We start from the raw sequence: 25354 nt of genomic DNA on the forward strand, positions 1-25354 counted from the left end.
TTAAGTAAAAGTCAACAATAGGTGTCAGACGCAGGCGTAGGTTGGGCCGTAATCTCGGATTTAAATTATTGACTCGAGAAATGCTATTTACGTCCTTTTAAGATTCCAAAGAAAAAAAAAATAATATGTGAAAGTCTATTTAAAGGCAGCTTTAACGCGGGTTTATCCCTTTAATCTTCCCCTCCTCGCCAGGGTTTTTATCTTTTCCAAGCGAGATAAAAGGATTGTTCGTTTCGCTTTCTTTTGATACTTGATACTTGGAGCACATTTTGAAAAGAGATAAATAGATTCTTCCGAATTTAATAAACGGATATATATCCTTGTGAAAAAATTTTTACACTCAGAAATTTCGTTTCGAAATTCAATTCAAACTCTCTCTCTCTCTCTAAAATATTTCTTCAGTGTCCTCGTTTTATGCACTCCTCCTCCACTTGCTTGAAAACGAAATTGCCCAACTTTCGTTGCGACACTTTCGCCGCGGAAATTGCCTTGTTCCGTGCTGCAAACGAATCGACACCGACTCGATACTTTTAATTGAAACATTTTCGCCCAACAACCAAGATTCGGCCCAGTTTTTCCCTTCCTTCCTTCCCCCCGTTAACGTTACACTCGATTCGATCGAGCCAACGATCGATCAAACTTGCGTTTATCGCGAAGATGGAAAATAAGAGATCGATCGATTGAAACGATGGACGCGGATATCGTACGTTGCGATAACATTATCGGAATGGAAGGGAAATGAATAACACCGGCATGAAATTACCGGAGCCGGGATGTATTTTAAATTTCCGGCCGATGGATCGATCGAACGATATTTTCAGCGATTTTCGCGACGCGTGCGAGGGCCTCAAAGACAAGCGTGGAAATTCCATTTAATTGCAACGACGTGTTCCGCGACGAGAATAAAGAAATGAAGGAAGGAGAGAGGGGGAGAAGAAAAAAGGAACGAGGAGAAAAACGAAGAAAGGGGGATGGAATTAAGCGCCTTCGGACGCGAACAATTAGGTGGAAAAAGAAAAGGGACGAGACTCTGTGCAGGAAGCCGAGAGGGTGGACTCGAGAGCGTGAAAAAAATATGCCAAAGGACAGAACGGGGGAGAGAAAAAAAGGGGGGCAAGGAAAAAAGAATCCTCGAGACGGGAAGCATTATATAAATTCAAAGATGCTTGCGCCCTCGACGCGTCCCATCTCTAATGGGTCCACCCATTATGACAATTGCATCCTCCGGATATATAAAACTAAATAAAAAATAAAAAAAATAAAAAAGGAAAAACGAGGAGAAAGGAAGAACGAAGCGTGACAACGATATACCCGTAAAAATTGTACGACACCGGAAGAAAGAAGAAGGGGACTGCTACGTGGTGGAAGAAAATATCGTAAGAGATTCTAATTCGACCTGACGAGAGATTGTGTCTGTGTTAGTATACCTTGCTATCGTGTTCAGTGATAGAAGATGCATACGTTTCTTAATACGTTGACGTAAGTGGAAAAATTCTATTTTTAATTTAACTTTACTACCAGGAGATTTCAATATATATATATATTATTTTAGTATTTTACGACGAGTGAAAAGTTAACGTTTCCAATGTTTGTATTCCATCGATATATTATACGTTTATTAATCCTGTGTCAATTTTATCGCGACGCTAATTACAAATGTATCGAATTTATTTAATTTTAACGTTAACAATTAGCACGATAAACTCGACGCGTTCAACGCCGATGTGAATTTTTGAAAATTTCGATTCGGAAAACATCCCCGTATATGGAATTATATACACACTGTATCCCGTTTCCAACTTGGTTTGTACACGAGATTATGAACGCTCGCGTATCCCTGTCCGTGAGAGAGACGGAGAAAGAAAGAGGGAGAGACAGATAGAGGAAAAAAGACAGCTGGATGTGGCGCCGATTCGTAAATATTCGTACTACGCCCAGTTACACGGTTTGCTTGTTAGACAATATTTGTTTTACCGTCCCGACGCTGTTCCTCTTCCCTGCTAACGTGTATCCACGAACGTCGCTCGAAAATAACTCTTAAATTTGCTCACGCTTATGTCATCTCGTTCTCTGGCGCCGCGATTATTCGCGTATATACGAATAAATTATATTTAAAAAAGAAAAAGAAAAAGGAACCATTTGAATAAATCGATCAAACGAAGTGGTCGATGATGAAAATTGTTTTTAAAAAAATTAGTTTACGCGAATAACGCAAACCAAACTTAAACATTAAATTTTCGCAAATTTTTCAAATCTAAGACCCAGAGAGAATGAATAATCTAGAAAAAGCTTAAAGAGTAAACTTCTGATGGTGGAAAAAAATCGTTGTTACGCGCACGGTTAGAATTGGAAACAGCGACTTTGGTATTTTCATCGTGAAAAAGTAAAGAGGCGAGGTCGAAATTTTTTTTTCTCTCTCTCTCCACGCGCGTATCGCGCTCACGTTTTCGATATCTGGGATTCGCGTTCGACGATCGAGACCCGTTTTTCACGCGGCCTCTTCGTTTTTCCTCAATCATCGGTGCCGCACTTGAACCCATCGATGGCCGTCCAACTGCGCCCACCCCTCCCTCCTCCATAACTTTCCACCAACGTACGCTGTGTGTTTGGGAGGGGAGGGGGCGAGGCGGCGCGCGATTAAATCGCGAACTGATATTGGCATTCGGGGAAATTTACAGCGAATACCCCGCGACCTGTTTCTAGCGACGTGTTTCGCGGATTTTAATTGAATGTCTGCCGCGCCCTCTTTTTATCCGCCTCGAAAAATTCGTCTCGAAGTTCGCGTGAAGAAAGGAATAAAATGAATTATAGGAATAATTTTGAGTCGCGTGCTCATCGCGATATTATCGTGACGGGGAAACGTAAATGGGGACACGGAAATTTGAAATTATTTGGAAAATAATTGGAGTGTTGAAGAAGATAATTTGTACGGAAAAGAAAAAAAGAAATGAAAAAAGAATAAAGTTTATTATCGCGCTATAAATGTTGAGACTACTCTTCCAGTCTCTCTTAATTTAACGAGAAATTTCTTTTAAATTTCCTTCTTCCCCCCTCCGGTATATAAAGTAAAAAAGGAAGGATCTGGAGGAGAGAAGAAATGGCCAGGAAAAAAAAATGTATTAAGCAAATCCTTGAGATTTCCTTTTCTAAAAAATGTTGGGAAGCGAAATTAAATAAGGTAGATTGAATGAAAAGTATTTCAAAGAAAATTACGTTGCGTTAAAGCAACGTAGGGTCTTAATGGATTTAGTGAACTCCCGTAAACAAAGTAAAGGAAACGTTTGACGGACGTGAAATGTGAATAAGATATTTCGTTTGTGCATTTGAATTGCCGTGCTGTTAAATTTACACGTACACCGATCCTTGCGGATATAAATCCTAGAAGATTACCTTCGCAACATTTAATAGGCTCGTTTTCCTGCACTTTCAGAATGCGATTGGGTTTACAAGGACACCGATTGCCTGGATGGATGCGTGTTGGCCAGCCCCGGATATCCTGGCCTATATCCACCCAACATTCGGTGCCTCTACTCAATTACTTCCGGTCCCCGGATGTCCATCGCGATTAACTTCACTGCTGTACTTCTGCCCGAGAAGTGAGTACACCTATTGTTAAATACTTTTCTTTTGTACCTCCCTCTCGTTTCACCTCGTTTCAACTTTTTTACATTAACGAGAGAATGAATATTTTTTCTTAACAAAGGGAAAATTGAATATTTCCCTTTCCATCTTCTCGTATCATCCTTTGTTGTAATACAATTTTTATATGAATTTTTAATACGTTGTAATTAAATTTGTTTTTTATCCCCTTCGCGAAACAATTGAAACGAAGATGATTAATAATTTTAAACAGAAAAGATTTAGATTACTCTCGAATTACGATAATTTCTCGACTGAAAACTATTTTCGAAAGCATCGTAAATGGCCAAAAAATTTCTACCCTACAAGCACCCTACAAACACTCGACAAAGAAATTCCCATTCACCCCAATTTACACACCGCTTAAGTGTGTAACCACTACTCCAAACCCTGAAAAAAATAAATAAATAAATAAACTCGAGCGAAGCTTATTCGCTTTGAAAACAAAAAAAAACAAAAAAAAGAGAGAGAGAAAAAATTGTATCGTCACCAAGCGTTGGAACACACGCGTCGTGTTTCACGAGGCGGCATAATTCGTGCGAATAGGGGTGAGTTCTGACGTTCGACACAAATATTTAAAATAAGAATTTCTCGTTCGCCAAGATACGGCTGGAAGCGTCGAGAGCCTCCTCGCGTGCAAACTGTACACCATTTAATGGTGACGACGAAACCAATTTCGAACGGGCACGATCCGCGAAAGAAAGAAGAGAAGCAAGCGTGTGTTGCACGAGTTGCATAATCGTGAGTCTTTCCGTGAGGGTTGCTCACCGTTGACGATGGCGGCAGACACACCTTGCCATTGCCTGAATCATCCCCTCGGGCGAAAAGGAACGCGCGAGAACTCGTGTTATACTCGTGTTATATATATATCGAGTTACCTTCCAACCCCTCCAGCGTCTTTCTTTCTCGCCTTCCCCTCGAACGATTTCGAGCTCGCCTTTACTTTGCGGCCAAGCTTTTGAAATCGAGGGTAGTTCTCCCTTTGTACTTGCGCTGCGCCTGTTTGTTTAGGTTCGATGTGGAATTTTTCTTCCTTTGTTTCCTTGCTTTTAATTTGCTTTAGCACGGCGAATAAAGAAGGGAGGGAAAGGGAAGGATTTATTGAAAGTCAAAGGGTTGTAAAGTGATGATTAAACGTGTTAAGGGATTTTTATCGCGCATATACTTACACGCTTTTCTTATCTCGATAGAAATTGCAATGCGTAACCTCGAGAGAGAGAGTGTGATGGAAAGACGATAAGGAGAATTCTTATTCCATAAAGAAGAAGATAAAGCTAAAAGGAAAAAGGAAAAACGAAACAAATTCCCCCGAGATTAGATTGCTTCTCCTATGCCGTGTCTCTAATGGCACTATGGAACCCGACAAGGCGCGTTGCTTTCTAATTACGAAACATCGAAGGAGTATGCACACACTCTCTCACTCATGGATCTTCTGTTCGAAGCTGCTCGCGTGCGTACTCTTAACTAGTTTCGTATTTCATTACACCGTGAATATGTATAAAGCATCGTTTCTCGGTTCTCGTTACCGCTTGTTTTCGAACTTCGACAATTTACCGCGAACGGTAACTTCACTCCATTATATCCTCGACCTCATATATATATATATGTACGTAGGAACAAATACATATATATGGTAATCCGAATAGAAGAGCGAATCTTGAGGATTGACTGGCTGAAAGTTACCGAACGGAGACTATCAAATCACGGATCGTACGTCGTTCCCCTTCTCCAGACGTAGCCGTGTCTTGTCTCGTTAATGATATGCAACGTTGCTTCTTAATCTGGATCAATGAGGATTAGAGTGACGTAGATCGATCGAAATTAATGGAGACCGTTCCTCGAAACTATTAATCCTACGGTTGCTACGGAAATTATTTAGACGCGTATTAACGGCGATTCGTACGACTTTGTGCATGATCGATATACAGGAATACAGGTAACTGTCGTTTAGTTGATCGATTAGATCGCGTTTCGGACACGCTTCAATAAAATTGGGTCAATTGTTGGCGTAAATCTTTGTATCAGATTCTGTCACCGTTCACAAATGTTTCATAACTGGGACAGAGTAATTTTTGCAAATTATTCTTTCGATTTTTTAAAATTCGCCACGTATTGCCAAACATGAAAAATCGAAGACGATCGATGTAACGTCGTTCTCCTCTGGCAGGCGATATTTAATTCGTTCGAGGCCTTGGAAGGAAGCGTTTGAACGCGAAACTCGACAAGGGATGGTACGTAATTTCTGTTGGGTCGAAAGCGAAACATGGGGGTGAGTAGCGGGGAGGGAGGGGCGGAGGGAATAATCACGGCAGAGGAAAACAGCGAGCGCGCCGCTTTTTCCGCGTTCTTCATTGCCGCCGACTAGTTTTTTACCCGCGCAGGGTGTAGGAAAGCACTTGCATACGAGAGGGGCAGACGTCAAAAGTACACCGAGCACTTCCTCCCTTCTTTTGAGCCCCTTCTTTCTTTCTGTACCCCTTTCACTTTCTCCGCCCAGTCGGCCCATTCTTTGCCGGTGGCGGGCAAAGGTATTCAAAACCGGGCTGCAATCTGTCCGAACATTCTCGCGACAATTTTCAACCGGATGAAGCCCGGTGCTTTAACCGAGATATTCCTCTCCGATGAATGTTACGTAGTTGTGTGTCGCGTTAACTTTCGCTTTCCTTTTTTCCTTCTTTTTCTTTTTAACTCCTTCTTCTTAATTCCTTTGATCGGAAACTGTGCCTGTACTTTAAGTTCAATCGGCAGACATTGGATCGGAGAAGTACCATTTAATTTCGTGGAAAAATTTATGAGAAATTGCAAAAAATTAAGATCATTATATATAGGAATTGTAAAATTTGTTTCTTTTAAATGGATAATCGAAATTGATTCTCGGTAATTTACGCCATGATTCGCTTGAATATATTTTTAACTTCCATTTGAAAATTTGCGCGTGTTGGTGAATTATCAGACGATCATTATTTCGAAAAATTACTTTCGATTCGACAAAAGTTAAATATTTTAAAAGAGAGATCGTCAAAGCACTTTGTACACACTATCAATAATCGATCCCGCCAGAAGCATTTTCGTTTCCTCGAATAATTGAAATTTATTGACATCGGAATTGATTCCCCACGATTGCGAAAGATCAAAGCGTCACGTTGCCAATTCACCAAGGATATTTGAGTAGGAACAGGGTGTCTGATCGTTCGCGAGGTGTGAAACGCACGGCTAAATCGGATTTTGACTTCACAAGTAAGAGGATAACCCGCGAAATCGTTCTGCCTGGAACGTGCTTCGAACCTCGCGTATGTTTCAACCACTCCAAGGAATATCATTCGAGATTGAAAAGTCGGACGAAGAACTTGCCTTTCGAACATCGCCTCGTCATCGTATTCCTGTATTCCTATATTTTTCCTTTGAAATCTTCCTCTTCCTAATCGTTATTTTATCTTACACACTGTTATATATATAGAACAGTTTAGAAAGAGTCACAAAGAGGAAGAAGAAAAATATCGCATCGATAACACATCCCTAAATATATATATATATATATTCGAATATTTATGAGAGACGTTGGCTCCCCTTCGTAATAATAAATTTTCATAGAATATGCAATCCATTTTAATTCCCCACCAAGACAAACAACGACGTGTGCGCGACGGGTCAGAAAAATCCCCAAGAGGACGAAGCTTATTTCCCTCTGTGCAACGTGATCGAAATTCCGAACGGTCTCGCGCTCCTTTCCTCTCCTCCCCACCTCCCATTCCCTGTGGAGTGGAACATCCAACGCATCCACCTACTATCGCTCCACGAGAAAAATAATAATAATTTTCCTTCGCCCGTTCGCTTGCGACGATTTTGCCCGATCGAGGCGGCGAAAATTGCGCGAAAAGTTTTCCTCGATTGTCTTCAACTTTTTTCGCAATAACCGGACAACTTTTTTTTTTGTCCCCGTGGCATGCTAATTGAAACGAAGGGCGGGAGAGAATAAAAAAAATTCGAGAAAAGACGTGAAACGAACGAACGAACGACTGCGGCAGTTTTTGAACAACGATTAATCGTATACGTTGGATGGAAATTTCTAACAACTGGAAACTGATTTCGCAGGCAATATCCCCGTTTTTTTTTTTTTTCCTTTCTTTATCCCCGCGAGATTATCGATCCCTGCAGGAAATGGAAATCGAGATGCACGGCGCGGGGGATGCAATTTAAAAATCTTGATTATTATCGAAAATATTATTCGCAAATATTTATCCATCGGCGTGAAACAATCGAGCTCGGTTTCGTTAAAATTTCCCTGGAAATGGATATTTATTTACGATATTTTATATATAATTTCAACGAGAGAGATAAACGTTCGCTCGAAATGATCGCGGCCGAGACTCGTTATCGCGAGGAGTGATAACTGCGAGATTAACGGGGATAAGCGCGTGCGAGAGATAGAGAGAGGAAAGAATTAAATATATGGTCGACTAATTACGAAAGTTCTGCAAGCTCACAGGTTGTCTATTAACGTTAACTGGCTCGAAAACGGATATATACACGAGTTACGTTAATTATCCACCGACACGTTTACCCCGTTCAGAATCCTGTGTGACTTTGAACCGAAATATCGAAAAAGTGAAATCGGGTTAACGACCGTCGTTGATCGACTTTCTTCCGTAAAAATCCGGATTCACCTTTCTCCTTTCTCCATTTTTATCACTCTCGGTCGAGAATTGTCGTCGTTTAAGAATAATACAATTTTCTCAAAGCCTCGTCATTTTCAAATTTTGCTAACTTTAATATCAATATTAATATAAATATAAAAGTGGATAAATATCAAAAGTGGTCGATACGAAAGATCCTCGGTGTTAATTTCTAAAATTAAATTCCTAACTTGTGCATAAATCACAATTAGAACAATTAATCGAATAACTTGTGATGTTCCAACGGAGGAAGCGGGGAGTGTGACGAAAAGCAGGATCCTCGGGCTAAAATTTGTAGATTCTCGGCTCGGCGAAAGAGAAAGGACAATATGTTCCAGGCGTTGTAACCGTTTCATCCCCCTCTTTCCCCCGTTTCGGTCCTCCCCCGATATGTAAACCGGTATCAGGATAACGGGCGGGTAACTTGCTCGAACATCTCATAGGGATCAGCCTTAAAGGATTCAAGGTAGCCTCGTTCCTCGTTCCGATTCATTATTCACCGCCTTACTTTCGCTCCCTCCCCCTCCCTAACCGCCGTTTCAAACACGCTGATCGCTCCACACCCCGATGAATTCGCACGGTTGCCGGGAAAAACGGGTTGCTCGAGATAAAAGTGGGGAGGAGGAGAGGGAGGGAGTCACTGGCTTCATCCATGCAAACGTCCAAATTATTCCAACTACCCACCGAGGCAGCGATTTCTTGGACACCTCTCTCTCTTTTTCTTTTCTTTTTATATCTCTTATCACCGTCACACCACAAATTTTCTTTCTCTATTGTTCCAGTTTATTATCGTTTCTTTTTTTTTTTTTTGACACTGATGCAGAGTCTCTCCTTTTTCGATGACGGATATTGGGATGGAATTGTTTGCAATATTGTTTCTCGATTTTATCTTGGTCTTGGATCTGATGATTAAATTGGGAAATTTCGTAATTAATTAGTTTGGATTTTATTTCTGAATTATACGGTTGTAGTTTCGATATATTCTTCATGGAAAAGTTCAGAGCTGTGTATGAATAAAAAATTCTTCTTTTCCAAAGGAATTTAATAAAAAAAAAGAAGAAAATTTTGAAACATCTTATTGCTCGTCTCGTTATCCTACGTGATTCGACTTGCGATCGATTCTATCATTGTGTCAAAGAATGTTCCTTTCAAATATCATCTGTTCAGTATCTATTTCCAGCAATTTCGTGTGTTGTTGGCAGTGACAGATGTGTTAATTATGAACAGGAGAAAATTTAGCTTCTCCTTGATGGTTCGATGTACGAAGTTAATTGACGAATAAACGATTCTTTCGAATCGATGAATTACCAATACGTCATTAGATCGTTGGAAACTGGTAACGGTTTCGACAAATTTTCGTCTGGCACACGTCGAATATACGACTCGATCCATCGTTCGAGGACGTTCGATTCGACTGGTTTTATTAAATCTCTTGTCAATAACGGGATACATAGAACGTTCCAAAAGCTTTGTGTTATTAACCATCCCACCTATCTGTCACCGCTGTCGTAAAATTCTGCTCGTTTCATGCTCGTTGATTCGCGACTTTCTATTGGCCAACCGTCATTCCATAATACCTCTCGAAAAACCCTCCAAGTTTTCCAAGCGTCCAAGTATCCTCTGCTGCGAACTTCACAACTCTGTTCACAACTCTGTTTTAACATTCGAAAAAAATGGAAGATTCTCTCTTAAAGACGCAATAAATTTCGTAAAATTGCACCGGTTCAAGAAAATTCGACGCGTGGAAGTGATGAAGAGTCGCGATGATGGATGTTTAAAAAACGAAATAATGGCGCGTCTTTAGCGATTCTCCTTCTCGGCTGGAATTTAATAAGAGGCGCATAAAGTTAGGGCGAAGCTCTCCCGTTTATTCGAGAACGCTTCCCACACGTGTCCTCCTTCTACAGCTGAGTGTGTGTGCGCGCGCGTGTGTCCTCGCGCCACGTAAAATAGAGGGAATAAAGGAGGGAAGGAGGAGGTTGGAAGCTTTTGTGACTCCCCATCCGGAGTCACCTAACCGCGCGACCAAGCTTCTGGTGGCAGCCGGCTGCACTCGCTATTGGCCGACGTCGTATACGCCTGCGGACCCGCACGCTTTTCTTGCCAGGAAAACTGCGTTTGCGTATCTTTGTGGCGGCGGGGCCGCATTAACCCGAGACTTTCACAGTGAAACACGATTTCTTGCGAAATTTATCCTCCTGGTTCGTTATTCCCGTCTCTCTTCTTCATCCAACATTTCTCCCCTTTACTCATGCTTGGATAATTTTGGGTTTCGCGTTCAAGCGGTTTCTCTCGTTGTCTTTAATAGTTATAGTTGCCTCGTCGAGAAGTTGGAAAGATAATTACAGCGAGAAATGTTTTTTTTTTCTTCTTTACTATATTAAGAGGGCAAAGTTAATGTTTTTCTTTCGGGTTTAAACAACGGGTTCTTTTTTTTATGATTCTCGTGTTAATTATATTGGTAGTTAGCGGAAGAAAGTTCTTTAATGCGACGCGAGGGATATCGTTGAAGAGAGATATGGATAAACAAGTGGAATCATCTTTAAGAGAAATTATGAATACCGAGACTTGGATAAGGTTATTAGAAAGGGAAGAGGAGAAATCTTATTAACGCGAGTAAAACTGGCGAGAAGAAGATACTGTAGCAAGATGAATGTATTGCAAATATTTTTAATTAAATGCTTCCACGGGCATATTTTTACGCGCGAGGCATTTCGTGCAAGTCGAAAAATGTAATAACGTCTATCTATCGAGAAAGCGTCGCTATAAACAAATATGTCCTTTCTTTGCTTTCTTTTTTCTTTTTTTTCTGAACGAAAATTCCTCCGTGAAATTGTTAAAAAGCGGCGAATTTATATACGCTTTATTAACGGATGCGTTTTCGTTTCGACGCGACACCACGTGGACCGTTAATTAAATCAACCGGACCGACGTGTTTCGGTAATTAATGAAGTGTCACGAAAATCGAACTGTATACAGATACAGGTGGAGGAGGGGAAGGCTGACGCGCGCAATTTTCCCGATAAAATCGAGTTACGCGCGACTCGTACACTGCTGCAGACGCCATTGCCAAAAATTGAAAATCATTATTTTAACGAGCATGTTATCCTCTTAATCTGTAATTATGTAATTTATATTTGTACATCAATATCATCGAATTGTTTTTTGATAATAAAATTGAAAGAATTGAAAGAAGATTGTCCTTGTACCTTGGAAAGCTTGGCCATCATCGAGTTTCAATTCCACCGAGTTATAATTCTTAAGAATATCGTCAAAAGTCGAAGAGTAGAGAGAGAGAAGAAAAATAGAAAATATTCGAGCAGGTCGTGAATAGTATAGCCTTCGCTCGACGAATATTCACCAGGTGTCTGAAAGTTTCGTCGAGTTCAATTACTGCGCCCAATCTCGCGGAGATGTCTGCATGCCGCGTTCTGCATCGTTGCAAACATCGTCACAACGAAACGTCACGCTGGCAGACGAGATTATTACGGGGATCGCACAATTCCGCTTGGACGCTTGAACATCCATGGAGCGTCGAACTTTTCCCTTTTCCTCGCTCGACTTTTCTCGTTCTCCGCGTGACACACGTCATTTCTAGCCCCGTGATACGCGATACCCCTGTGCACGTGTGCAAAATGTATCTTACGCGTGGATGATAACGCCACGAGCGAATAAGGAAACACGGGAACCGTGGATAAATCTGCTCCTAAATTTTCCGTAAAAGGTATTCAATTTGTCGAGAAATTTTTTTTATGTATCCAGTTGAAGCGGAAATTGGAGATGAAAGAATTGCCAGTTTTCCGAAATTGATTTACTCACAATTTGTTTTAACATTGTTTTAATTGTTCTATTCTCGTATGAATATCGAATGTAACAATTTATACATTCGAGAGGATTTTCATTCCATGATAAATTATAATAAATTAACACAGGATTCAATGCGGATAAAAACGATACACTTTTCAAGTGGATAAAGGAAAAAACACTTTGTCCTTTTTATTCCTTTTTTCTTTTCTTTTCCTTTTTTTCCATTTTTAAACAAATCTTCGTTTAGAATGGAATAAGCCACGATCTATGAATGAATCTCGTTCCAAAATTCACCCATTCTCCTCTAATTCACCTATAGCAACCTCAAAATTCCGCTCTTCCAAACATCTCTATACATCCAATTGACTTTCCCTGACACGATGAACAACCCCTTTGTACCAAGTTCCGCTCTAATCGCTCGAAACGGAATAAACCGTCGCATTGTGCGGGGGCCAAAGAGAAGCCAGAGGCTCGTCTCGAAAAGTCCTTATACACGGCGACCGCTGCAAAAGAGGGTTATACAATGCTTTGATGCGCTCTCTTCACGTGTGTGTGTGTGTGTGTCGCGTATTCACCTCGTTCGTGTCTCTCTGTGTACGAAAAAGAGGTTCCTTCTCCACGCCTCGTCCTCGTCCACGTAACCGAATATAATTGGCCGTACACGAAGCCATTACTCGCGAATTTCCTCCCGTTCTTTCAACGGCGGTTGAAAAATTTCGCGAGCACATTTCCCTTCTCCATCGTTTTCACCGGCGTTTTAATCTGCGAAATGAATTCTTGATGGCCGCGACGACTCACGCGGCCCACGCTCGTAAATCGGGCGTCGCCAGAAACTGTTTAGACCCTCGTTTCCTCCTCTCGCTCCAACTCTGCCCCATCCCTTCCCCCATCCTTGCGTGGATCGTTTCCCGAAACAACGAATTTTCGCGATTTATCGCGGCCGTTGAATCTCCACGACTTACCGACTCCCCTCGACCGCCGTTTTTCATCGCTCGTACTCCTGGTAAGGCTTCGACGACGCAGCCGCTCGTGGATATTTAATCAAGCCGGCGGCGGCGGCATCGATTCCGCCGTCTGCGATTTAATAACGACAAATCGAGGGGGAGAGATTCGATACCCGTGTTGCGTAACTCTGGTGGAGGGGAACAGGGGTCTTGACGATCGATGCGCCAAGGAATTATCGGTTCGGAATGGGATGCTTGTTTTTTGAAACGTTTCCCCAGCTTTTAACCGAAGAAGAAATGTTGAAAGAATTGTATCGTTCTTTCGAGTGTGTAAACGTGAGTGGTTTTTTAAAAAACTGAGTTCAAAGTTTCTCGGTTTCTTTTTTTTCTTTGTAATAACTTTTTATTGGCAAAGTTTTTTTAAATTAGAAATGTTCGCAATTGAATCGAGACGATATTGCGAGTTAATTAGTGAATCGAAATTCTCGAGTTGGGAAGGAATGAATATATGCAGAGGGAATAACGATTGAAAAAAAAGGAAAAAGGGAGAAAGAGAAAGTGATTGATAACATTTGCTGCCGAATTTTTGTTCAAAATTTCCAATTTAATTGGAACGATTTTCGGGATTTGTCGAGAATATATAACGGCGAAGGGAAAGAACGGTGGGAAATTTTGTTTCCCCGTCATAATTGACTTCCGTGACATATGTCCGGTTTAGCGAGTAGCAATTTGAAAGCGTTCCGCATTTTCAACGTTCCGGCTTCTTGTCCCCATTAACGCGTCAATTTTCCGGTCATCGATCGGCGAATGGTTTTCGGTTTAAAATTGGCCGAGTATACACGGGACGCGGTGGAGAGTCGAAGCCGATTTTCAAAGCGTTTAATTATTCGAATAATTTATTCGCTCTGGCGGAAACACAGCGTCGGCCGGCCGAAAATAAGCTCGTTCATTATTTCGATAAGCCGCAACAGGATGTTTGGCGAAATTTACCAAACCGGCCACCGCGTAAAATCGAAGAAAATTTCGAACCGCGAATAAACCACCGCGAAAATCCCTATTTTATTTTTTTTAGTATACGACTTTTACGTACGTAACTTTCTTAAGTTTACAAGCTGATATAAGCTCGTATTCTTAAAATCGACATCGTACATTCAGAATTTTCATCGTCGTTAAAGAATAATTCATACTCGCTATCCACGCTCTTGTCATACCAATCGTCTTTCAATGCGTACTATCATCTACAAATGTAGGAATAATTAAAATGGCGGAGTGCAACACAGTGTACATTTATCGCAAGTTCTCAGAACATGCACAATTCTCACACTCGATCGCCACATATGCCATGAATATCTAATATTCAAGTTTGATCCAGTGACCAAATTTCCCAGTCTCGATGATATATTTATCCGTTTATTTACCCGGCTGTATTCAAAATTAACGATTGGGGGGAGGGGAAAAATGGTGGCGTGGCGATATCCCGATGGTGCAATCAAACGAGCATCATCAAACTTTTCTGCCGATGTAATAACAGCTGACAATCTCTGGATTTTGCAATAACCACGGGAACGCTGCACCGGTTCGTTTTAAATGGTACGCAATCCAGAGATTAAACGCTTTATCCGCACCCTCTCTCGTCCACAGTTTCATAATTTCTTTTTCCGAACCGGTACATCGAAAGTGTAGTGTATTGTAGAAGGCAGCAGTGTGTGGAATAAAAATGCTCGGTAAAATTTTTCCGTTTTCTCTGATATGCGAATATAACAAATATATAATAATACAAATCGATCGATAGACAATATTTAATTTCATCTGAATGAATGGAACGGTTCGTTCAATGATCCAAAAGGCTAAACAATAAACGAAACACACATGCAAACGTAATGGAAATGAAATCTGAAATCGATCTATCGGGCGTTTCAAACGCTTTTTCCGCGGAGAATGTTCGTTTAGGAAATATCGATCGCGAAAAAAGAAAGAAAATAATCTTCCCTCGAAACTTTATACTTCCATTTATATACGCGATAATAAATATCACGTACGTGGAATCTGATGAATCGACGTTTTCAGAAGCTAGCGCGCGTTCCATTGCTTCTTTAAATCATCCGGCAGCGCGTATTAAAAAGAGAAGAAAGGGGAGAAAAAGGTGGAGGGGAAAGAAAGGAACGTATATTTGACGTATACGGGAATCGAACCAACTCTTTGAAGAAACATTGCACTGCCGATATGAACGGCGTAACTTTCCATTACGAATCCAACCGCATTTTTCCGTGGCCGATATAAATCAAGTCGAAGCGTGGCATTAAACAAACTGTGGCGATTCTCGTCGAGACCCTGGCTCAAAAATTTGACTGGAACAAAAAAATAGGGGAGCGCACACAACGAAAGGCGAGAAAAATATATATTATAACGTTCGATGCGTTCGCGCAAACAAAAATACAAACATAAATTCCGACGCGTCTGATACACCGGTCAAAACCTTGCGCAAAGCTTGGAAAAGGAAAATTTATGCATTTATTTTGCTCGTGAATTTTCTATCGATCCCTTCGTGTCCACTAGTCAGCCGCTAATATCATTTGACTACTAAAATTCAATCGACATTCTGCTGTTGCATATACGATTTCGTATATTACGTAACGGTTACATAACGTAAAATAATACATAAAGCACGACAATTAACAAATTAACGTTTGGAACGTACAGAGAACATAAGTGAATAAATTAAAACTGTAAACAAACAGAGGAAAGGGGAGAATAGATGAACCAGAAATGCAAACGAATAACTTATGGATCGACAAATTGAAACGATAAACCGACCGAGACTGTAAATAAACGAATCTTGAATATGAATGAATTGATGATAAGCAACAATTTAAAAACAATTTAAAATTATCGAATCGAGAAAAAATTAAATCGACCATTTTCATCCAAAAAAAAAATGAACTTAACTTATCTCTAAATTTCCTCTCTCTCAACAAATTTGAGTTCTCACAACAAGTTTCTCACATCTTTACCTTTTTCACCCGCAAACAGTCCTTCTGTAGAGCAAACAAGGGACCCAGAGAAAAGAGAGTAGTGGCGACTATCTGCCGCTATAACTTAATCCTCCTCCTCCCCTGCGCGGTTCCCTTATAAGAAAAGAATATAATTCGCAATTTATTTATCGAGTCAGCGAGAGGGTGTAAGCGTCCGCCATATCGCGACATTTATACGACACTGATCCATTCCGCAAGTTGCGGTCACTTGGCCATACACACGTGGAAACGAGGACGTCGAACACGACGACGTTAGTTAACCGTGTTTGTAGACGTTCGTAGATGTAGCTTCTTCTTCGTGGCTAACCGTGCCAAACTCCACGCTTCGAGGATCGAATGTTAAGTGAGCTACCGTGTTCGCCGATGTTAGCCTCATTTGCCCCTGTTGTACGACAATGGATCCCTGTCTGACCGATGAATAAGCGGTTCGTCTCGTCCATTCTGCGGATCGATCAAGGTGAAATCTTGAACCCTGAAAAGATCTTCCTTTAAGGAGAAATTTAAGAGAATTGTTTCATCCACAATTGCTTCTTTTGTTTCAGGATTATTGATCTTATTCGATATTTAATCGAATCGTTGAGCAAATTGAATAAGATTTAAGTTCGAACTGAATTTCTGGCGGAAAGAAGGGAATATTCTCGAATTAAAATTGGAATAAATCGGAATAAGGAACCATTTCCATTTGGGTTTTTTTTGGAACATTCGCATCGCGAATCCGCGAGTTAATTTATCGCGAAAAAACGTGACGGGGAAGTTTTTTTCACGGTTGGTGAAAAGGTTGGAGAAAAAAGGAGAATCGGGTTTTTTAACAAAAGATTCGTGGCAGGTTTGCGCATCGCGTGCGATCTGCGTTGCACGGCACGGTTCAGAAGTATGGAATCGAGCGCAAAACGATCCTATTATTTAAATGAATACGTCCGCTAAACTATTCGGAGCTGGCATTCTTTCTGAAACTTGGCAGGGGGGCTGGTAAAACTAGCGTAACAATGGGAGGATAAATGTGAAAATTCTTACGAAAGAAATTACGAATGAAATACAGCTACTAGAAGTTTTTCTCTCGATAACTCGCCATTGATTCGTACCGAACTTTGTCAATTAAGGAGGAAAGGTTCGTGGTGAAAATTTTATTCAACGAACGAATTTTAAATAAGAAGTAAGTTTTAAAACAGGCTTACTTAGAGAATTATTCGCATTTGTCGAGATATAAAAATATCGTATAATGTTTAAAAATTAAACGATGTGTGTAAGGATCTGGGGGAAAAAATGTCACGTATTTGTTGAACCTGTATTTGTAATATTCAACGGTCTCGTATAAAATTACACGAAAATTACGATCCGTTGAAAAAATATATACCGTGCATTCTGCCATTTTGAAAAGAAAAGGAAAAAAAAAAAAAGAAAGGAAAGGTCTCTGAAATAAAATACCAAATTTTATACGGCAGAAGCGTATGATTGTTTTATTCAAACGAGGAGAAATTCCCAAAGAAACTCGAAACCGTCCTTGCTTCGCAATTTCTAAATATATTTCACGCGGAAGAAATTTCTTTCCTCGAAATCGGGGAGAGCGTTCGCTGATTAATTAAAATAATCGGTTAAAATTACTCGATTAGGATAATATGTAAATAATAACTAAATAACATAATGACTCGTAATTTTAATAGGCAATCACATTGGGCAAATTGACCCAGGCTTCGGTACACATTCGCGTGTAACATCTAGAAAATTAATTTTCCCATAATTGGCCTAGTATTCGCGTAATTAATAAGCGATCGGGTTAAATTCGAGTTAATAAGAGTAGCACGCGGGTTAATTAATATATTGAAAAAAAAAATAAATAAATAAATAAATGAGGGGAAAAAGAGGAGAGGAAGCATTTATTAATCCACGAATTATTTCGAACCGTACACGTTAATTACGAAGCTAACAGCTTTGAATATTAATCACTTTAATAACCACGTATGAGTTAATGGTTATACATAAATATATACATATATATCCACTTCCCAGCAACGTTGGCATGTTGTTGTAATTCATGATTCATCAATCGTCGGGGGCAAGAGTATGGACGCGCTTTTCGCCCCTTTGTAAAAGAATTTATTATATACACAACGTATTGACATACGTTGCTAATTGACTAATCGACCGGGCCCTGAAAATTGGCGATTATTCCTATATTTTTCGATCGTTATTTATTTCCTCTTATCGATTATTTCTCCTCCTTCCTGTTAAAATTTTTTCCCCCTTTTCACAAAGGATCTCTTTGAAAAGAAATAAAAAAAGGTCTCTTTATCTGCTAACGGAACGAGGAACGGAGAGATCTGGCGCAAACTGTAATTTTAACGCGGCAAGAAAGGTATTGGCCCGATCAAGCATCATTGCACGAATCGAAACAATCTTGATCCTTTAAACGCCGTCCCCAAAGACCGCCGATAAAAGCGATTTTAAAAATCCCCCCTGGGTTGGCCTCCAATACCTGTTTACCTTTAATATCCCCTGTTACGCCAAGAACAACGGCCCCGGCCTCGTTAAAACGTATCGCTGCCTCGCGCAATTACGTTCTCGCCGTGGAACGCGAAAGAAAGGAACGGGGAGAATAGCGGAACAACAGAGAGGGAGGTGGGAATAAAAGAGGGGAGGGAAAAAAAGGGAAAAAGAAAGAAGGAAACGAGAGGGCAAGCGGCGAAGCTACGGGGCATTGGCAATAATCCGGCCACTCGGCGATATCGCGAACGCGTTCCACCCTCTCCTCTCCTCGTCGGTTTGCATTACCGTTCGGGGAACGAGAATCGTCGGATCCAATTATTCCCCCGCAAGAAAATATCTATGAAGAAGGAGAAGAAGAAGGAAAAGCTGGTTGATAATCGGGCTACTTTGCATTCCTCGACGAGGCGACGATTGAGACGCGAGAAGGGAGGAGGAGGAGGAGGTCTAGCCGGACAAAGCTGGTAAAAATACCCGCCGCAAGGAGATGCTTGCAACGAAAAGAGGAGGAGGAGGATTAAGAAGAGTGATGAAACAGCTGCAAGAAGTCGGTGATAAAGGCGGCGAGAGTGTTGGTGGTTGGTAGTTCGGTGGTTATTTAAATGGTGGCGACGGCTGATTGGTCAAAGCGATGTAAATGCTCGTTTCGTTCCACCCACGGCGACAATTTCGCTAATGCGAAATCTTACCTGAGGGCCCGACACCGATTTCAAGGGTGACGAGAGAGAGGGATATCCCTGGAGAAAGGGGGAACGAGTTCATCAGGGTCCTTTCCAGAACCCTTCGGCTCCTTTCATCCCTCTCTCTTCTCTGTTGAAGCCTCCACGAGCTTTTCCCTCTGACGTTCCTCCCTCTTTTTCATGGAGAAGAAGAAGAGGAGAGGAAGAGGAGAGCGAGACGTTAACGCGCCATCTTCCTCCTCCTCCTCGAGGTCTCGAGACGTATTGATTTATATCCCTGACATCCCATGGAAAAGAGATAAGACCATGGGCCCGGGAGTAACGAGATAACACCCTGGATTCTTCTTCCCTTGCAATCTTTCGCAGCGATAACTTCTGCTTCGACGCGCCTACGCGGAGAAAACGACCCTCGAAATCGGATACGTAAATGTCGCGCGCGTTACGATGGGTCCGAGATAAACGTGATCCGAATCGCCATGCCGGATAACATCAGGTGTCTACAGCATTTGCCCGGGGTTTAGCTCGTTTTTTCGATTGCGATTGGTGGAGAAAGAGGATAAAGTAAAATCTTAGAGTAGTATTTATATATCGTAATGCTTTTATTTTTTCTCCCGAATTACTTTATTATTGCGTACTCCGATATCGACATTCGCGTATAATAACAAAGAAAATATACATATTTTCTTTACTTCGAAGCAAGAGATCGATTTGCTTTACTTTTAATTTTAACGAATTCGTCGCAGAAATTTATAATTCTTAACCATCCAAGAACCCGGCGGATATTTCCTCTAATTCCCAGAAAACGGGTATAACCCGAGCTCCCCGTGAAATATGCATCTTTTCCCCGTTGCCGCGGTCATCGGTGCAGACAACCTGAAAACCGCAACGGGGTCCACCGCTTCGTGGACCTGGTTACCCCCGGCGCCGCAGAATTAATTAACACGCAGCCTCTTTGCGGGTGTGGTTTAGTTAAGCGGAGGCGGAGGCGGAAAATCTTTTGAAAATAATCCCAAGATGTAGCCGGAGGGGTTTTTTAATAAGCTGCCGGGAGGGGATGTATCGAAGAAAATGATGGAAGACTGTTATTAGCCGCCCCTCCTCCCCTTTTCCACCCCGTTCCGCCATTTTTCGTCTATCAACGACCGCGACCGAGAGAATTTTATTAAGATCGTAAGAGGTGTGCCAACCAACGGTTCCCCGCCGCCAACTTCTGTTACGTAATTGAAGATTGATCGCGAGACGATGGAAAGCGAGTAATCTAGGAGGAAGAAAGGGAGGGGAAAAAAAAAAAAAAGAAAAAGAAAGATGAATCCTTCTCATCGAGGACAAGGTAAATCTTGGTCCACGAGACAGTTGAGAATTCCGGGGAAGCAATCCGCGCGCGTGGAATGGAAAATACGGAGGGGAACAGAGTCGAGATTTATCTCTGCGAAATTTCAAGGAAGGGATAACGTCCCGCCTCGTCTCGCGTGATACGAATCTCTTTTTTAATTTTTATTCTAGAATAATATTTCGTTTCTTCGGATTTTAATTTCGAGGAATCTTTTCTTTCTTCTTTTCTTATAAATTAGAATAGATTGCGATCAATTTATCGAAATAGTTCGTGGAAAGAGTAAAGAATTCTCCTCTTTGTCTTGTTTCTTATTGATTACGCGTTGTCGAAGATCTTTATACGAAGGACTGAAAATTATAGCGGTGCCAACCGATAAAAAAACGAAACTATGTTATAATTTCGTGTTATTTTATCTAACATAAAATCGTCAAGATCAATTTTCGTTAAGGAAAACAAGGATCAAGATCGAGATTATCGGATGAGACTTTTGCGGTTTTTCGTAAATTACGATTCAAATCCGAATTTAAAGTTAATTAGGGATTAATCAAGCAGATTGAAAACGTTTTAATCTGCTCGATTGCTTTTCCACGGGGACAATCGCAAAGTGATACCGCTACCTACGCAATCTGTAACGATTTGGTCTAATTCGGTTGAATCCTGGATAGGGAAGCCATCCAGATAATGAGTTCGAGTACAACTAGAGCGTGGTATGGAGGAAATCTCGGTCGGATACCGGGAAACCAGAGATGACACAGGGTGTTCTTTCGTGCAGACGGAAACCGACTTCCTCCGCGACTTCCTCTTTAATACTATCGAATCTTTTCAGTGCCATTGGAACGAAGAAACGTTCGAAATCGGCGTCTCGATTGAAAATAATGAAAAAAGAAAGGGAGGATTTCTTTCTAAAAGTGACTTTTTTCGACCGCTTGATGAACTTTTTTTTTTTTTTTTTTTTCTTACAAAATGTTTCTTAATCTCGTGTGTTTAATCTCGTTTGTACTTTAAGCTCAATCTTTTACATTTAAATTTATCATTTTCACGTTATCAAAGTTTCCATTTTTTATTTTCTGAAATTAATTATTATGCTTCCTTTCTTTTCATGTCTGTTCAAGAACATTATTTTTGAAATTCAAGAATATATTTTAGAATACCTATTACCATTTTAAAATTACGAAAATAGGATTAAGAATGTGGGTTTAAAAGCGTGAAAAAGTGGATGTCGAAACTTTTTCTTTCCAAGATTGTACATTGTTTTGGAACAAATTGGGATTTTTAATAAAACAAATTCACACGTTTATTAACACTAAAAATATCACTAGATTAAACATAAATAGTCGGACTATATATATATTTTCATAATATTCCAAATTTCATTTCTTTTTTTTTTTTTTTTAATTTTAATTTTAAGCAATGTAAACGCTGAAATTGATAGAATTGACGGTGATAAAATTTTATCAACTATCCACAGCTTGGATAAATTTAAATATTTACGCACGATTGTCGTCGTAGATTTTTCTAGAATTTTTTTTATTCGACGAGATACAGGGTGATGAAAATATACAAATTCGTAATTTGACGTTATTAACTGTGAATTTGATAAAATTATCGACCGTGTTTATCGAAAATAAGTAAATAAAAAAAAGAATTTGCTTCACACAGGTTCAAGCACGAAACTTTACTGAAAACATAATGCCTCGTTGGATTATAAAAAAAAATTACTAATTCGTCTCCGCTTTAAAATTCATTCGCTACTTTTATTCTAGTATTATTTATAAAAATATAAAAAAAAATAAATCTGAAACAAAAATGATTTTAATTCAATTTTATACGATACATATATATAAATCCCGTTTTTTTTAAATCGTACGAAATTCAATATTTGACTTCTACCCGAAGAGTAAATTTAATATATAAAAGCAGTTAACCGGATATTATCTCCATTCTCCAGTTTTTTCATATATTGAAAAAAAAAAATTCTCCATATTCAAAATTTAATGAATTTTTTCTGAAAAAAATAATATTCCAAATCATTCTCACATTATCACGCAATTTTTATCGAGCATTCGTCTCTCCTCTTTTTAAATACAGTATATTCAAGTTAGACTAACCTGTCCCCCTTTTTCTTTTTTAATTGCTTCTCTTTCAACACTTTTCTTTTCAATCTCTTTTAAAACCCCTCACCTTTGAACCACCTAACAATCGTTCAATCGTTACATACAAATTGTTTCCTTTCTTTCATTCAAACTCTTACAAACTCTTCCTTTCCAATCTCTCTCTCTTTCTTCGAAATCGACAACAAGTAGCGGAGAACCACTGCTCGATTCGAGAGCGTGTGCAATCACTGGCTAAGTTGAATTTGATCAGGTGAGATTGCGATCAACGCGTTGGTTTGTAGCCATCGCTACGGGGCCCGTGCAAGAAGAGAGAGAGAGAGAGAGAGAGAAAGAAAGTTCGAGCAAAGCCGTTAATTCGTACGTGTTGGTGTCAGCCAAGAACGGATAAGTGCGGCCAACGGAAGATATATATCTCCATTTAAGCGGAGATGGGACTTACTCGTTAAAACCAGACCTTATACCGGCCTTGCTCTCTTAATAAATTCTCCAGGCTTTGAGCCTGGCTATGCGGGGGAATTATATTTCGAATCGATCACCAGCGTTTCTTTATCGTCCGTTGCTTTCGATCTCAAAGAGGAATTCTTTGCTTCCGCCTCGTTGTAATTTAAATGGCCGTCGTTAAACTCGAAGGGATTCGAAAACGATGGGTTGGAAAATAGGGAGCTTGACCAAAGGGACAAGCGTGATTTTATCGAAAGAATTAGAAAGAATAATATCCCACTGTTATTAGGATTGACGTTATTAGAAATTGTGAATGGTGAAGATAGCAATTAGAAGATCGATAATTGAGTTAAAGATTTCACTGTTTAAAAGTTTAACTGCTAACTCTTAAGGAGAACTTGGGTAATAGCTATTGTTATGTACATTAAGACAGTTAATCTTATATAGTTTAATAGTCACAACTCAGAAACGATCCTGGTTCGATTTCCAAGCAATCCTCTCGCTTCTCCTTTATGTCTACGAATTGCAAATAATATATCAACGAAAAATAATCAAGAATTATTTCTCTATCATTATCAATATCATTTTTGAAAGAACTAAAAATCGAACGATGACGAATTAACTCTCGAAACATTTAACAGCTCGATTTCTTTACTTTCCCTTTTCAAATATCAAAGACCGATATCATTCATCTTACCACGAACTTCTCGAAATAGAATTTCAAGCCTCCCCTTTCTTGGCGCGCGAGCTGACTCACGTGGCTCGCGAGGGAAGGATAAATTCCCGAGGAATAAAGAGGCACGAGTAGTGAATCGATTTACATCGGTGAAGAAGAGGGAGGGACACCGTTTAATACGTTTCGTGCGTCCGCCCGATCAATCTCGTGGCCCGCGTCGCGCTTCTACCGACCGGATTGATTTTGCCGCGATCCTACGTGAAACGAATGCCTCAGTTTTGCCCAGTTTGGCCATCGACACCGCCATACCTCCGCAAAGTGTGATACACGAGTGCAGGGACGGTCCAAGTTTCTCTCTTCCACCTCTGCGCAATCCATCATAATCATAATTTTCGTTCTCGACGGCCGTGATTAGGCGACGTAATGGCGGCGCGTATAATATCGCACGCGCTCTCCGCAATGCTCTTGATAAACAAGAAAATCGGACGCTCCACTAATTCAATTATCATGCAAGTTGATTATTATCGTATATGGCGAATACGAGATCATCCATCTATTCTACCGATTTAATGGATTTAAGGGAAGACGTAATGGAAGGGGTATATTGAGTTTTATTTAGTGAAAAGTCGTTTGTATTTATTTAAATCATTTTAACAGCTTGAAGCTTCGGTTCTAGTGTCTAGAAATCGATAAATTTTTGAAATTGCAGAATGGAAGAATTTAATATCGTATCGCGTACATTCTTTTCAAAGATTTATCCACTGAAACTGAAAACAAGTGGCTCGTACCAAAGTTGAATCTTCTGATTACAATAAATTGTTGAAAAGAAGTGAGAAGCGAGACATCGGAGTCATCAACGGCTAAGTGGATTCTGGGTTCGCAAACAATCTCGCGAAGCCTCATAATCCTTTATGATCTCGATTAATGCCGAGAAACATTACACACGGATTTAGGGTGGCTCGTTAATTATTCGAACTAAATTAAAGCGATAATGAAGTTAACCCAAATTAGAATAAATCGTCTTGCTAATTCGTTCAGGCATTCACCTATCGGGTTAAGAAAAGTTATTTCCAAATTGCGAATGTGCAAAATGCTAACTCTATCTTCCAGCTAACGTATTCCTCATCTTATCCCCTTCTGATAAATCCGCTCAAGTTTCAAACGAGTAACGAAAAATTCTTACCAAATATCACTTGGATAAATCACGAGTTAAATCGATCGCCACAAATTAACAGCGGCCAATTCGAAGGCAAAAACCTGGTTCCATCGATTTATGAAATCGATTAGCCTCACAGCTAACTCGATTTCGACTCCTCTCCAACTCTTGGTCGAGGAGTTCTTGTTCGAAATCGGCGGGATCGAGAAGAGAATCGGCTATCAACAATCCTCTTTTTGATACAATACAAAAGTGAACGGGGTGAAAGGTAAATGTAACTCATACGTACCTTTGAGTTATTCATACACAGAAATTTTTTTCCGCCGATTTTTCGACCAAACAAGTCCTTTTTTCCATTTTATTTTATTTTATTTTATT

The 25354-nt window shown here is 40.2% G+C and overlaps 1 protein-coding gene across 13 annotated transcripts in view; it reads left to right on the forward strand.

Moving 5' to 3' along the window:
* Nucleotides 1-25354, forward strand: part of LOC107996637 (uncharacterized) — a 300698-nt gene that overhangs the window by 224356 nt on the left and 50988 nt on the right. For all 13 annotated transcript variants that reach the window (XM_062071011.1, XM_062071015.1, XM_062071010.1 and 10 more), the window contains one exon: nucleotides 3431-3596. In XM_062071011.1, coding sequence (XP_061926995.1) covers nucleotides 3431-3596 — 166 coding nt within the window. The remainder of the gene's footprint in view (nucleotides 1-3430; nucleotides 3597-25354) is intronic.

Source organism: Apis cerana, linkage group LG2 (assembly GCF_029169275.1).
Source record: "Apis cerana isolate GH-2021 linkage group LG2, AcerK_1.0, whole genome shotgun sequence".
Classification (NCBI taxonomy): domain Eukaryota; kingdom Metazoa; phylum Arthropoda; class Insecta; order Hymenoptera; family Apidae; genus Apis; species Apis cerana.